At 49.9% G+C, this 15,000-nt stretch overlaps 2 protein-coding genes across 27 annotated transcripts in view; one reads left to right on the plus strand and one right to left on the minus strand.

Annotated features, from left to right (window-relative positions):
• Window positions 1–13,086, minus strand: part of LOC125948459 (serine/threonine-protein phosphatase 2B catalytic subunit 3-like) — a 45,648-nt gene extending 32,562 nt beyond the window's left edge. The window contains exons 1-2 of one of the 18 annotated variants that reach the window (XM_049674550.1): window positions 13,072–13,086; window positions 4,991–5,922 (exon numbers count right to left, since the gene is read on the minus strand). The gene's annotated coding sequence lies outside the window, so the exon portion shown is untranslated. The other 17 variants (XM_049674536.1, XM_049674547.1, XM_049674541.1 and 14 more) reach the window with 17 other exon arrangements.
• LOC125948457 (G protein-activated inward rectifier potassium channel 3) overlaps window positions 1–15,000 on the plus strand; it is a 63,225-nt gene that overhangs the window by 45,114 nt on the left and 3,111 nt on the right. For 8 of the 9 annotated variants that reach the window (XM_049674521.1, XM_049674523.1, XM_049674522.1 and 5 more), the window contains 8 exons: window positions 13,331–13,445; window positions 13,510–13,651; window positions 13,720–13,806; window positions 13,868–14,142; window positions 14,212–14,401; window positions 14,469–14,593; window positions 14,663–14,771; window positions 14,866–15,000. The exon at window positions 14,866–15,000 is cut by the window's right edge and continues 179 nt beyond it. In XM_049674521.1, the coding sequence (XP_049530478.1) occupies window positions 13,331–13,445; window positions 13,510–13,651; window positions 13,720–13,806; window positions 13,868–14,142; window positions 14,212–14,401; window positions 14,469–14,593; window positions 14,663–14,771; window positions 14,866–15,000 (1,178 nt within the window). The remainder of the gene's footprint in view (window positions 1–13,330; window positions 13,446–13,509; window positions 13,652–13,719; window positions 13,807–13,867; window positions 14,143–14,211; window positions 14,402–14,468; window positions 14,594–14,662; window positions 14,772–14,865) is intronic. The other variant, XM_049674526.1, reaches the window with a different exon arrangement.

A 15,000-nucleotide genomic window follows, 5' to 3' on the forward strand; every position in this document is an offset into this window, starting at 1 on the left:
GTGTGTTTGGGATCATGTTAATGGTAATGTTTATATCGCTCTGCGACCGCCCTCTCTAATCACAGCCGATGATGATAGCTAGCCATGGCTAGCTGCGGCTACGTGTCTCTCTTTGGGCTCTCTGTGGGCTCACGCTTGGCCACCGCACAAAGCATCGATTGCAGGAGGCCTTCTTCTTGCGTTTGGTGTTTGGATCCTGCTCAGCGGATACTGCTGAAAGTCGGTCGAGGTCGTCCCGGTGGCGGCGATGGAGGGTGCTGGTTAATTCCTTTACCATGCGGGTGCTCGGACACACACACACACACACACACACATACAGACAGGCAGGCACACGCGCTAACTCTCACAGCAAACATCAGAGGTTAAGCGGTTCCCAGTGCGACGACGAGCACAGCAACGGTTCGCCAACCTCGATCGATGGCGTTCAAGGCGTATCAGAAGAGGGTAAGAAGACGAACTTCAGTTCAGTGCGTACCCTGCGGCCCTGGATGTATGTGTGTGTGTTTGGGGGTATGTGTCAAGGATCAACCTCGGGTCCGGGGATGAAAAGTCTACTTATCGACCGTTGATCAAAAGGGAAACATGGCGCACGGAATTCGTTTTGTTTGAATTTGATTACCGTTCATTTGGAGCTTCCGTTGACCGTTGCTGGCGCTGCTGGTCTGCCTTGTGCCTTCCCGAGAAGCGCAAGAGGCACAGTCACGATGGTTCTGAATTTTCCGGATGAGAAAACATCAAGTATCGCCCAAGGCAGCAGCAGCGGCACTAGCGCAACGGGCCAGTTAGGACCAAGGGCCCTCGAGAGGCCGCGTCTGGCCGGGGATGATCGAAAATTTGTTTGAAATTAAAAGCTCCCCCCTTCCAAAAAGGGGTCTCCCTTCTTTAGCCTTTGTGGCTGCTTCGTCGAGTTCTCGATAATCGGACGGAACAGTAAATTGAGCTATAATGGGGTTCCCCTGCGGTTGTGTGGTTTCTGTGGCTGGTCAACCTGCTAAGGGGTTGGTAGCTGGCCTGTAATAAACTTTTGGGGTCTAAATGCCGGTCGCGACCTGCAGTTGAGCCAAGCAGCATGATTCATGAGAAAAAAAAGAGAGGATGGATTAAAGCTCTCCATACAAATTTCCTTTTTGATCCTTTCCTCTGCTGCTTTCGATCGGAAATCGATTAACAATCGGGCATCGTGTGTGTGTGCGTTTGCGTGTGCGTCAGTGTGTGCGTCAGGCAATTCGGTCAGGTTAAGGTCGGCAAATATCAATCTGGCCGGGGGTATGATTTTTGATACATCACCCTCGGGGCCTCGGGGAGAGTGTATGTGAGAGGGACAGAGAGAGAGAGAGAGAACCTAGAGAACACCCTAAAGGGACTCACAGCAAATGAACGACGAGGCCACCTGTAGCTACGGCGAGGGCAATTCATAACACCGAAGAACGCGCACCAAACGCGGCCTCCTGAAACGGGTTAACATACTACTTATACTGCCCCCATTTTCCTGCTTGATTGACACGCAACCACCACCGGGCGAATCGCATGGACGTCAAAAGGCAGCCCCAATATTCATTTATTAAAGCACTTACACGTCCAGCGACTCACGTTCGTGTTTAACGGTCTACCGATTCCCCTTGAATTGCCTTCGCAGTGATAGCAGCAACAATTTAGGGCTGCCAGTAGCAGTTTATCATCATCTCTAGGAAGCTTGCTACGAATGAAGTTCTTAACGAGTCAGCAGAGTCCTCAGGTGCAGGTGCAGTTGAAGCAAAAATTGCAATTGCAAACCCCGTCAGGGGTTTTGGAGCACTACTAAATGGAATGGAAAAGAAGGATTCACGGAATGTCATCTCCAACGAAGCACAGAGCGAGTCATCTCGAAAAAGGCACGCTGCAGCAGGGTGGTAACGGGAAACCAAGCTAGTGGTTTGGTGAGCGTGAGTCCCACACTGTTCCTGAAGGCCCTCCCCGGGTTCGTACATTAGTATTCCATCTAGTTTTTTAAACGAAGAAAAAAAACCGAAGCAGAAGGGCACAGGCAGATGCAAAAGATGTTGGAAATTTGGGGATGCGACCGATTGTACCATCATATGGGATGGAAATTACCTTTTTCCACTTTTCCAAAGTGGACACGGGTGCCCCCGGCCCGGTGTGGAATCATAATGCCATAATGCTGATTCCCGGGTAACATCGGGAATCATATTTTGCTTGGTAGGCGCATATCGTGCACACTATTTGCTAGTGAAGAAGATTTTCCCATTTTGGATTTGCGTCCGCAAACAGCAGCAGCAGCAGCAGCAACAGCAGCACCAGCAGGGGAGTGGTATTTTATCGTTTATTTTGATTACCGAGCGAGCACTCACGGCGTTTATGTTTAATTTAAAAATGCTGAGCCTGACACTCTGCCTCTCTGAATGCAAACTGAAAACTGTAATCCCGTGATCGTGAACCGGGACCAGTTAAGCGGGCTTCTAAACCTCGCCTTGCCGCTGGCAACTGCGGGATAACTTTTTTCCCTGTGTTGTGCAACTCCACTGGTATCCCTAGAACCATTCACCGCCAATCGTGGGTACGTGTTTTCATGTTGTTGCTTTCCTCCGCAACCAGGCGGAATGGTGACACGACACATAAGCGGGGCGGTGGTGTGCCCCATAAGGATCCACCGAGGTACGAGTAACAGTTAACTACTTTCAGCAACAGAAACAGAAGTTCCGTTTTGCGTGTCCCGCAGGCACCTAGACCCGCCCTAATGGGGAACGCATTTCGCGCAGCGTGCGAATGGGAAACTTCCACCAATCGATGACGATGGCGACGGAGAAGGAGCGCGCAGCACCGTTCAACGGCCGTTTGCCGTAAGAAGCCGCGAGGAAAAAAGGTATTATGGATGGGGCCAATGGGCCTCTCTCTCTGGGATGTGGGAAGTTGGCTAGCATATTGTTGCGTTAGACGAGCGTCCGCCATCATCATCCCTTGCTGGCAGTAGTCATCACCGTACCGTACCTACTCTTACTTCATCTTTATCTTCTCTCCTCGACCTCGACCCAGAAGGACAGCGCCGCGGTTTGCGAAATGGAACTTTTATTTTTATGTCTCAACTAAGACATAACTGCGCTTGAGTGTTCTGGAGCTCTGGAGTGCCGACCAGCCAACGCAACCAACGATCGAGTCGCTAAGGGTGCCCTCGCTAAGCCCTCGCTGCCTCCATCACTCCTCGGTGTGAGTGACGAGGTGCGGTGTGGTTGCGTTGCGCCGGTGGTAGCCGTAAAGTTTGGCGAAAAGCAATTAATTAGTAAATGAATTACAATCATGAAGACAAATGCCTCAACTTCATCCTGCACACAACACTCACTGGTCGTGAAGTGTCCGAGCAACGGGACGCGAGTGGGTCCGAACATACCGAACGCTCTGTTACTGGCGAGAGGAACAAGTGCGCTGGATTGTGAATTGAAAAAAAAGACCAACTAACAGCCATTAAAGTGTCCTTTTTAAAGGACAGCACACCAGAGCCTCGAGTAACTAATGAATCATCATTACTCTGTGGGATTCTTTTTGTTGATGTGCTGTAAATGATTCCCCAATAAAGTTAACGATCAGCCACTTCCATTCCATTCGGTGAAATCGAACAATTTAGGGACCATGTCGCAAAATTCCCCAACCGTCGTTGCCACATCGTCGCGATCACATCGACCATCGTCGAGTTACGTGAATGAACTACGTCTGTCGTTCGTTCGTCTGCAATATGAAGAGTGGCATGTTTTTGGGCGGTGTGTTGTTCCGTCGTCGTGTACCTTCATCGAGCATCAAGAAGAGGCGGAAAAATAGCCTCGAAATAGGAAAACTAGCCTATGGCATAGTTTCGCAACAATATTTCACGCTACGCGCCAGTGATGCACAACACGAGGGATATGGGGAGGGATTTTTTGGCTTTCGCTACCGGCTCTGCTACTTGTCTGTCATTTGGCTGCAGCCAGCCATCATCATCATCATCATCATCGTCCTCATCATGTGTGTGTATGTGGTTGTGGTGTGTGGTAAGGTACAAAAAAAAAAAAAGATGGACGCCCTTGTACGCCTTCGGGAAGAACAGTGTTTCATGCCATTAAATATGAGACAACAGGCGACGATGCTTGTTTTGCTCGGTTGCGATTCGATGTTCTCGCAAACCGAGGAAGGGCCGAGCAGTGGCCACGCAAGGGGTCGAAGAGACTGAGTAATACCACTGTTTGATCCCGGTTCATATGATTCCTTTTTTTTTGTCGTTGCTTTTCTTGTGTGTTCTGCGTTCAACACGGTGCCAACACTGCAGCACTGCAGAACGTAGACGGAGAGATGGTATTTATAGAGGTTCAATATTGATCCCCAGAGTGGTGTTTGATTGAGGAGGAGGAGGAGGAGGATCCAGTCCCCTAGGAAATGGCAAGTCACAATGAGAAACTTTGACGATTTTGTAACATTTTGCACTTATTTCTGAGCTTCAAAATGATCCATCAGTGCCCATTAAACGCAAGGGCATAAAATGAAACGTATTTCCCACACAGAAAAAATAAAATAAAATAATATATCACGTCCGTGGCCACATCGCGTGGTTGGACGTGCTAGAAATGGCTACCGGCGAACTACTGTAAGTGTCCACACTTCAGTCTCGAGTTGCCCGCGCGCCCGCTTCGTCCTTTAATTCAATTAATGTCAAAGGTGTCAGCGGAGGATTTTCACGTCGTTTAAAATCCTCATGCGGTGCGACGTTTGAGTGGTGTTGATGGGACGCGAAAGGACACGCGAACACGCAGCAGCAAGGGATAGGATCGCCAAAGCAACTCCTGCAGATGATGCAGAGGTATTTGCTAAGGCGCACCCACTCTGTGGTGGTGGGTGCGAGTTTGAAAACTGCTACCAAACACGAAAACACATAAAATGATTGCAGCAGCACCAACTAGTCCATCTGTTTGATGTTTGGAAGAAGGGAAAACCAAAATGGGATCGGAACAGGAAGGTGGCTTAGACTCACCTGAACACACATTAACTCGCGCACAACGCCACGAGCATGCAAAACCATGCAGAGAATTTCGGTTTCGGTAAAAGCCTCGATGCTCCACGCACGTTGTTGTCTTTTCTATTGCGTCAACGGGAAGCCTTCCCCATGCGCGACAGCTGCTACTGGTGCTGTTGATGTTAGGTGTTGGTGCAATCCGTTGCAGGGTGTTTCTTCCACACGAAGGCTGACTTTTCCCACGGGAAATTGTGGGTTTCAGCTGCTGCCGACGACGCACTAGACTTTTCTTATCACAACGACCTCCGGCAACACATACACGCACACACAACCACACGTGCACACGACGATGGCCGAAGGGACAGAAGTGTGCGTGTGTCGCTGCTACTGCTGCTGCTGATGCTGTGGTATCCGACTGGAACAATTGTTTGGTTTGTGAATTTTCCACTGGCGTCACACTTCAGCACGCACTACTACAAGAATGGCAAGTTCTACGGGTTTGCAACTTTTGCCTTTCACTGCTTCTGCTTCTTTTATGGCTTTCTTGCTGCTCGATTTTCACTGAATTGTGCTAACACCACAAGACCCGGTAGAACATCTGCGGCACTACTGTTGCTGCTGCTGCTGCTGCTGAGGGGTTGGATGCTTTTTTGTTCACTTTTCAACCGCATTCAGTGCAACTGCATTGTACGAGGGGAGGGTTTCGGGTGAAGGGGATGTGGTTTCACTACACAAGCTATACCCGCGCTGCTGCTGCTGTTGCTGCTGCTACCCACACCGCCTAGCTACAGAGGTGCCAGAGGTGAGCTCTTGAATCTCTCAAGTGGTACGCTCGAGACTCGGGTCCGATGATCGTACCCCAATGCGATGTCCCATTGGGTTGGAAATGTGGAAAGCGGTTCGGGGTTTGGTTGTTGTTTTAACTGCACTATGATACACCTAAAGTTTGCCTAATAAACGAACGAGAAAAATGCTGCAAAAGTGAGATGGGAAAAGGTCTATAAATAAGACGACGCAGAAGAACGGACGGCACGGTGAGTAGGGCAGTGCACAGAGCAGAGTGCACACGCGAGAGGAGTGGCTCATGTGCTCATTGAGATCGCTTGACCTCGTGATGATGATGCTGATGATCGGTGCGCAATCTGTGATGCTGCGCTTGTAAGATCTGTGTTGCAAATTTACATTTCAACGCCCCACTCCGTGCTGGCCCAGTGATCCATTAAAAAAGGGGGCTCTTCCGTGTGCCAAGTGATGTTTCATGTGGCCATCACGTAGGTCATCAAGTAGGCATCTTAAAGTTCGATCATAATCCACAGCCTGCTTGTGATCGAATGTGATGAATGGAAATTTGTATTTTTCTCCCATAAAATTCAAAGGTTCTGTGCTGTTGAGAGTTCTGTTTGAAGAAGGAAAAAAAACACCAAAAATCCATGCGCCTGGAGTGCTGGTGCCCTTCAATGGATCTCCGATTAGTTCATTCATATGAAAGGTTCTTGGGACGACTTGCTGCTCCGGTGCTACTGCTGCTAACTAGGCGCTGCGCTCCCGCACTCAGCAACAGTGGAAAATCCTCTCACTGCGTAGCACTCATTTTCCCATTCGCACTCACGAGTGAGTCCCACACGCACACTGACACTGGGGGGGAGGCCCATAGAATGAAAGGAAAACCGATGTGCATGTCACCACGGAGCTGAGCTAGTCGTCCCCCGCACAACACATGCACACGGTGGTCGGTAGACGGACGGACGGACGGATGGACTGGCCGGACACATACCTTCACACGCTCTGCTCTGCACACGGTCACACTAGCACTAGCTGAACCCGTTTTTCATCGATTTCATGCGCTGGGGCTTCGGGAAAATCGGTGTGGTGGGGTTTGTGGTGGATTTTGTCCCTGTTGGTTCCACAAGACGCAGGAGCGAGTGGTTCACATTCAACTTGAAGCGACAAACACAATCACACACCATGCACGTGCCTCATACACATTGTAGTATCAACACCCGACAGTCAATACCGTCACCACACAAAGAGCTGTAATCCAGCAGAACCCAACCACATCAGCCATACGACGGCGCAAGGACTGATTTTCCTTTTTGTTTCCAATTTTCCTGCTCCAAGGCGAGGAGGGCGTGTGTGTGTGTGCGTGTAAACTCGCGCTCGGGAGCATGGAGAACAGAGAGAGCGACTGAGAAAAGCGAGAGGCAATCTCTTATCGGCTCACTCGAATGAGAGGCTACTACGATGACAGCAAATGGTAGTAGCTAAGGCAGTAGCAACCATCGAAGTAGTAGTGGTGCTGCTGTGCTGGTGGTCTATGGTGAAAGGCATTGAGCATCATGATGGTGGTTAAAAATACGGAGTTCCGGTGTTCACTCTCTCTCTCTCGCAGTGAAAATTTGGCCTTTTTTCTCGCTCAATTTCCCGTTCGTTAGCAGTATGTGCGTGTGTGTGTGCGACCGAGGGAAGGCAAGGCGAGGGAAAGGTCTCCTCACAGTAGGTCGTTCATTTCGCTGTTTTTCCTCGCAGCTTAGCTCGCAGCAACCACCGAAGACGCTGCAGCTCAGCACATCGGTTCGCCAAGACAGTCAACAATTAGCATTATCATCAGTCCGTTAACTTTTCCATTTTATATTCCTCTCCCTCTCTTGTTCTTCCTGTTTTCCTTCTACCCGTCCCTCTTTCGCTCCCTCTGCGCGAAGGGGGATTAGATTTTCCATATTTTCTTGATAGCATTGCGTTTTGTTCAATCTGGGTGACCATTTTCGTCCAGGCCGTCATCCTGCGCTGTCAAATATCTGTTTGTAAGCCTCTTACTAGCATTCCGTATGGACAATGATGTTTTATAAACTAAAATCAAGCATACGGTTATTGAAACGTTCTAGCTATTGTTTTAATGATGCTTTCTCCGACCAAAGGAAATTGTAGGAGCTTATCGCCCGTGTGTGTAGGGTCACATACACATGCGAGCACACGCAAACAAGCAACGCTACAGCACATCCTCCTCCTCGTGACCGAGAACCGACCCGAGAAACCAAATTGAGTGATTTGAAAAAAAAAAGTTAATACCATTTCGAACTTCACAGAAAAGCTCTGATGTTCGATAACACGCTATTTTGGCAGGTGAATAAACACTGATGAGAGCTCCATATAACACTAACTTTTTGAACCCATGAATATAAACGTAAACGGATGAACCCTGAGAACTTTTAAGGCGTGGCCAAAAATTTTCTTGAAAAACGAAAAAGAAATGGCGACCGCCGCCATTTCTGATCGACGATCTTCTGTCCGTCTCATTCCCTCCCCGTTCTAACTTGCTCTCTCGTCATCGTCGTAGGTCGTGGTCGTGGTCGAGATTTGTCGGTATGTTTGTCTGCGTTGTGTATGAATGTTGATGAATGAATGTGTATGAAGTGGAATGATGTTAAGGAGATGATAGGATTGGGGATGGGAATTTCTAACACGCAACACACTGAACTAACTACTTTGCTGATGATCACCTGTTCATAAACGCTACATCAATACGTGAGATCGAGACCGTGCGTTGTGACAAAAAGTTCATACATTTTGAATTGTTCACAATGTCACAAACATGCCTTCGAATGATCATCATGATTCACATTGATTTTACTGAAAAACAAACATTATGTTTAACAAAAAAATGGTGTCACGCATCATGTGCGTATTGGAAACCGCGCACACGATCATCACGCACAACAGGAGCATTGTGCAGATCAATTGCACCATAAAACGGTGGTGACAAATCAACGCAACTTTTGGCCAATCGCTATGCGCAATGTGCGTCTGGATTGATGCACTTCGCATGCATCTTTCTTGCGCAGCAAAGATAGAAGAGCTAACGTAGGATTTGGCAACAACTTATAGTTGGTTTTCCCAGGAATATGCAACATAAAAAGATGCCGTTTTGAGCACAAAACTCAGCCATTATTGAGCATGTTTTCCGTCTATCAAATTGCGCCAAAACAACACCAATTCGCGATCGTTTTCTTCTGCTGTTAGCTGCATCGACAACGCCCTTCTCGGTGGCTATCACCAACGCGTAGTAAACACCTTGGTGCACACGCTCTCCTCGCTACAAACCCCTCCTCCCCCCATTGTTCGTACATCCTGCGCTGATTGTTGTCCTTTGTTCTGCATTCTGCGTTTCGTGCTTGGCACCGGATGCTGTTGCCGATTGTTCTGCTGCTGTTTTGTTGTTCTCTTCTGATTGGGCAACTGCACAAGCATGCAAAAACATCCATTGGTTTTAGCCATTTTCCCGCTCCACTCTTAACCCTTTCAAATGTTGTGAAGATGGACATCTTCGCCCCTTTCCCATCTCTCGTCCACGCAAGAAACGCGCGCGTCTTTTCTTGCTGTCGTGGGCGGAGATCGCGCTGCGTTTTCATCACTGCCTAGCTCTTCTAGGGCGGATATTTTCTAACGCCGTTTTCATATCCTGGCCGGTGCATCGATGATGATCTGCTTCGTTACAGCCGTGGCAAACAGTGCGAAGAAACGGATAATCATTCCCGTCTCTTTTATGTTAAGAAAAACAGCTCTATTCCTCGCCGTTTTGTGCCAAATTGTGGCAGGTAAATGTACTCGAATAATCAGGAAAAATGTTGTAGATTTGTACATGTACATCATGCAATCCTTTTTGACGAAGGAATGGGGCTAGAAACATGGAAAAATGCAAGTTCTTGCGGCTGTTTCATTGAATGCGAACAGCTGCGGTGCAATAGATAAAAAGGCTAAAGTTGACTGAAAAGCAGATCAAATTCATTCGCGACAAGGTCTACCATTATCGTACGACCATTTGATGCGCTTTTATTGTCGGAAATCGCGGTAATTGTGCCAAAAAAGGTAAATCAAATCACGGTGTCGCATCCAGATTCGAACAAAGTTCGGCGCGTTTCAAGCGGAATCATGATGGCGCCGATGAACGCGGCCGAAAGTATTGCCGTCTCATCAGCCATCTCGTTCGCGCTCACACACAAATCTGCAAATGGCGCTTTCGTATAGCGCTGTTTCATCGGACGTCGCGTTCACTCTTACAGTAAGCATACGAAAACATGGATTCCATGGTTTGTGGGGGAGTAGATGATCGATTGCGCGGACTAGGTATAGAAAAGTGACTTGGATTGCTGGGTATGCTGGGGGCGAGCAGCGAACTATGTCTTACCACTACCGTCGCACACGCAGTACAACCAAACGGCACGCACAACGGATTGCCCAGCAGCGTACCAGCAGCATGGTATGCTGCCAACATTCCGCAATATTATTCCATTTTTAATTTTCCACTCTGGAGTCACTCGCAACTTGTGTGCGCGCTCCCCCCTCCCCCTCCTCCACCAAGCCCATCCGGTTGATCTTGGACAGCGGCGTTGGCGTCGTGCTCTCGTCGAGCTGCTGCTCACAGTGCGGGGAACTCATTTTCCTCACTCGCTCGCCCGCTCGCTCGCTCTCAGTGTCATATTTTCCCCGGAACACGAGTGCGTTCCGTGCTGTTCCGTGCCATGCTCGGTCGTGTGTCTCACTCACTGTGTGTGCGCAGCGGGCTGCTGGGTTTTGGGAAATGGTTGGCTTCACATGCACCTCCACCGACCAGCACCGTGTGTGCGTGGCCTCCGGTGGAAATGCTGCAGAAAACCACCAGCCAAACAACACACAACGACGGTTTGCTGCTGTCCGGAGCTTCTACAATTTGCCTAATTGACTTATGGCGATGGCCCTGTCATACGGGAAGCGTGGTGCAGATGAAGCAAAAGTGCTTTAAAGCGTAAAATTAGATTTCATTAGATGCCCAGAAGCAGGCAGGAAAGCGAGATACTTCTTAATGGGCGCAGGGCCCCACTGCCAGGGTTACTGGTTGCTCTCGATCCCTGTGTTTTTGCGCACAAGCCAGTATATGTTTTTCTTTTCGCTCGAATCGCGTGCCTGAGGTCACACTTTCCCGGATCGCTGGAAATCGGTGGATTCACAAGAAAGGGCGTACGCGACAGAATATGCCATTGGAACACATCGCTGGTAACTAGAAATCGCTGGTTACTCTGTTCTGTTGCACGAGGAACGTCAACGGGATCTAGTTTTCTACAAACTGTCGGCACTGTGTACAGCCACAGCCACAGGAATGTGCGCGGAGTTTTCCAGCCGCTCAGCAGGCCCTGGTACGTCACCGACACGACCTTTTTCACACAAGCGATTGCCTCGATCTAACCCGTCCGGTGTGTACCTTCTGCGTAGCTACAGGAGGCCCTTTAACCGGGAAGGGTTGTCGTCGTTTTTTATCGAGGTAGTACAACTGCCACTGCTGCTACTACTCCTGCTGCTGCTGCTACCGTTACTACTACTACTAATACACCACCAACATTGGCGTTTTGTTAAGCCTCGAAAAAACACACGAGCACGCACGCATGATTTGTACTGCTACTTCTGCTACTGCTGCTGCTGCTGCTGCACCAGTTGATGGTGATAATCGTGGAGCTGCTCTACACGGAATGTCACGGCACAAACTCTCCGGCTCTCAGTTCGGTCGGTATTTGCGCGCTCTCTTGCGACCGCGAGTCACGCTCTCACGCGCGCGCTACCAAGATCGCGGATGAGCCGCCGGATGGACCTACCACACCACCATCTCGCATCGGTACGACGGTACACGCATCAGCGCGTCGCACACACATGAGCAGCCTCGCTCAGGCTCAGCACATATTCTCCGTTATCTCTCGCGCTGCTCTCAGTGGGGAGGACGGCGGCTGGCATGCTCTCATGTTTCTTTACGGGCCTCCACGAGCAACCCCTGCATTCCCACCCACCCCACCATCAGCAGCAGGACATCATCTCGATTGACCCCGTCCCTGGAACGCTGGAACACCACCCCCGCGCCATTGGTGGAATGCTTTCTAATCAGCACATCACACAGCGCACATCTCATCTCACTTCATCTTATCGCCTCGGTAACATCGGCGGCACAGGGTGAGACACAACACAACGGGCAGCCCTTTGAAGGGCAGCCATAGAAGGGATCTAGCGCAGAGCATGGTGTGTGGTGGTCGTGGTGCTGGTGTTGCTGCCGCTCGGAGCGAAACAAGGACGCTCCCAGTGAAGAGACACGCTAAACGAGGCTGATCAGAGGGATGCTGCCCATCGTAGCCCATGCCAATGCCTACCAGGATCCACTGAAGTGGCTCCCAAGGGAAATATGAAACGAAAGCTTCTGCGAGACAGAGCGCATCTAGGAAGGCCGTGTGGTGGACGCGCGGTGAACGGCACTAGCGGCAGCAGCACGCGGTTTTGGGGCCACGCAAAGCAAGATGAGATCATCCCAGGGGCACACTGAGTAGAGGGCATGTGCGGGGAGAGGGGACAGGAGTCGAAATGGGGCCGCTGCCGTTCCTATCACAAAACTGGTAAGGCAACGGCGGCTCCGGTGGCAGCCAGGCTCACCGCTGCTGCTGCTGCCTCGTCACACAATCTCACGAGCGTACACACGTACTAATCTCACACTCACGCACATCATGGAGAAGTCGGTCGCCGCCAACAGCCCCATGCAACCCCACCATGCTTCTCCATCCATCCCGCTACCCCACCGTCTCCAAAGGTGTGCGCGATGGGGGCGCGCGAGGAGAGGTACCCACTTCAAACAGCGCACAGACGCACTACACTTGTGGGAGGGAAGGGTGGAGTGATAAGTCGTAGCTACGAGTCCCCCCACAGCTGCTGCTGCTGCTCCATTCAGGCAAATTCCACAAAACGCCACATAAATTTCCTAAAAAAAAAAAAACGGGAATCTTCGGAATACGTACACAACGGACCAGAACAACGGGGGGACACGCAAAACACACGCACACACCAACAAACAAGCTCCACAAAACGGTGTCGGTGGTGGAGCCAACCCCACTGCTTCACACGGTTTCGGTTGTCCGGTTTTTTTCTGCTGTTGGTTTTTGGAGGAAAATCGAAAATGGAAGTGTGCACTTTTCGATTTTCCAGCTCGGCTCCGTTCCAGCGAGTGGTCGCACCGAGTCGGTGATCACGTTTTCGTACGTTTTGCAGTACAGTTAGTCGCCCAAAGTCGCGGGGTCGCGCTCCTGTGCCTTTTTTACCTCCACGAATTTACCACCACCCTGTTGGCCTGCTTGGGGCGCTCGCAATATGCTGCCTGGTCGAGCGGTGACCATTTTCACGCTCACCTTCATGCTACGTTGCTGGGGATGTGGATCAAAATGGACACCAAATGGGGTTACCTTAGAATGCGAACGATTCTTGCATGGCACTTTTATGCAAATTGCATAAAAGTTGCATGCAACATTTTTTTTATGTTTTGTACAAGAGAGTTTAAAAAATGTCCGTTATTTTTCGCAGATACCGTCAAACACGCTACAGCTCGAGGCGGATCCGGAAGCGGGTCATCTTCAAGCAGGGCGATTGCAATGTGATCCAGGGCAATATGGCAAAGCGACGCCGTCGATATCTGCAGGTAAGAGGCGCTCGTGGAGATCGAATATAATGGTGATTTACTAGAAGTGGTTTGTGTTTGGCAGGACATCTTCACCACGCTGGTGGATATCCAGTGGAGATGGACGTTGTTCGTGTTTGCCTGTTCCTTCATACTTAGCTGGTTAGGATTTGGTGCCATCTGGTTTCTGATTGCACTGAGCCATGGCGACGTTCAAGCTGCCGGTGGTAGGTATTTGGCCTGCAGGCTGATCGAATTGTAAAACCATTTTTAATTTGATTTCCTTCTTCCGTAGTAGACGACAGTCATAAACCGTGTGTTACGTACATCTATGGATTCACGTCGGCATTCTTGTTTTCCCTGGAAACGCAGCACACGATAGGTACCGTGTTCGTGGCTGGATGTCCTCGGCCTTAATCTAACACCCTATGGATTCGTTTTAGGTTATGGAAACCGCTACATAACGGAGGAGTGTCCAGAGGCTATCTTTATTCTTGCCCTGCAAAGCATAACCGGGGTGTTCATTCAAGCATTTATGGTGGGCATCGTGTTCGCGAAGTTGTCCCGCCCGAAGAAGCGTGCCCAGACGCTGCTGTTCTCGAAGAATGCCGTCATCTGCCACCGGGACGGAATGCCCTGCTTGCTGTTCCGTGTTGGCGACATGCGCAAGAGTCACATCATTGAGGCACACGTGACTGCACAGATCATTCGTCGCAAGGTAAAAAAGCATTTCTGCATAGCGTGGTTGGGCGATTGGCTTTAATGGGGTGCATTCCGTTGATTCAAGGTCACCAAAGAGGGAGAGATATTGCCGTTCTATCAGCAAAACATGGAAGTGAGCTGTGATGGTGGCGACGATCGGCTCATGTTCATCTGGCCGACAATCGTGGTGCACAAGATCGATCGTGATAGTCCACTGTACAACCTGTCCGCGCAAGATATGCTCAGAGAGCGGTTCGAAATCGTTGTGATGCTTGGTAAGTGGTGTGCGATTGCGTGTCTAGGTGGTCCGCGATTACATTTCAACTAAATGGCTTATTACAGAGGGTGTAGTGGAGTCGACCGGAATGACAACACAGGCACGTAGCAGTTACCTACCATCGGAGATCCTTTGGGGCCATCGTTTCGAATCGGTCGTTTCATTCAAGCGCGAAACGGGAGAGTACGAGGTAAGTCAATCGAGGTCGCGAAAGCAGAAGCAGCTTAGTAATCCTTTATCATTCTCCACATTCTGGCAGGTTGATTACACAACGTTCAATGATACGTACGAGGTGGACACGCCACTGTGCAGCGCTCGACAGCTGCACGACGTGAAAAAGGAACTCAACAAACAGAACGGTGTCGTAGGTAGGGTTGAGACAGAATAAGATCGATTATGCCATTCCCTGGATGTCATTTCGGATGCTAATCGAGTGCGTGCTCTCTCTCTCTCCCGTTACAGCGTCTTCCGAAAGCGATGATTCCGATTCATCTTCGGTAGATAATGCTTCATCGCGCAAAGATTCGCTCAGCAACGGCTACCTTCGCTTTGCACCCGTATACGGTAGTGTCAGTGAACAGGCAGCAACCGCCAACC

Source organism: Anopheles darlingi, chromosome 2 (genome assembly GCF_943734745.1).
Source record: "Anopheles darlingi chromosome 2, idAnoDarlMG_H_01, whole genome shotgun sequence".
In the NCBI taxonomy this organism is placed as follows: domain Eukaryota; kingdom Metazoa; phylum Arthropoda; class Insecta; order Diptera; family Culicidae; genus Anopheles; species Anopheles darlingi.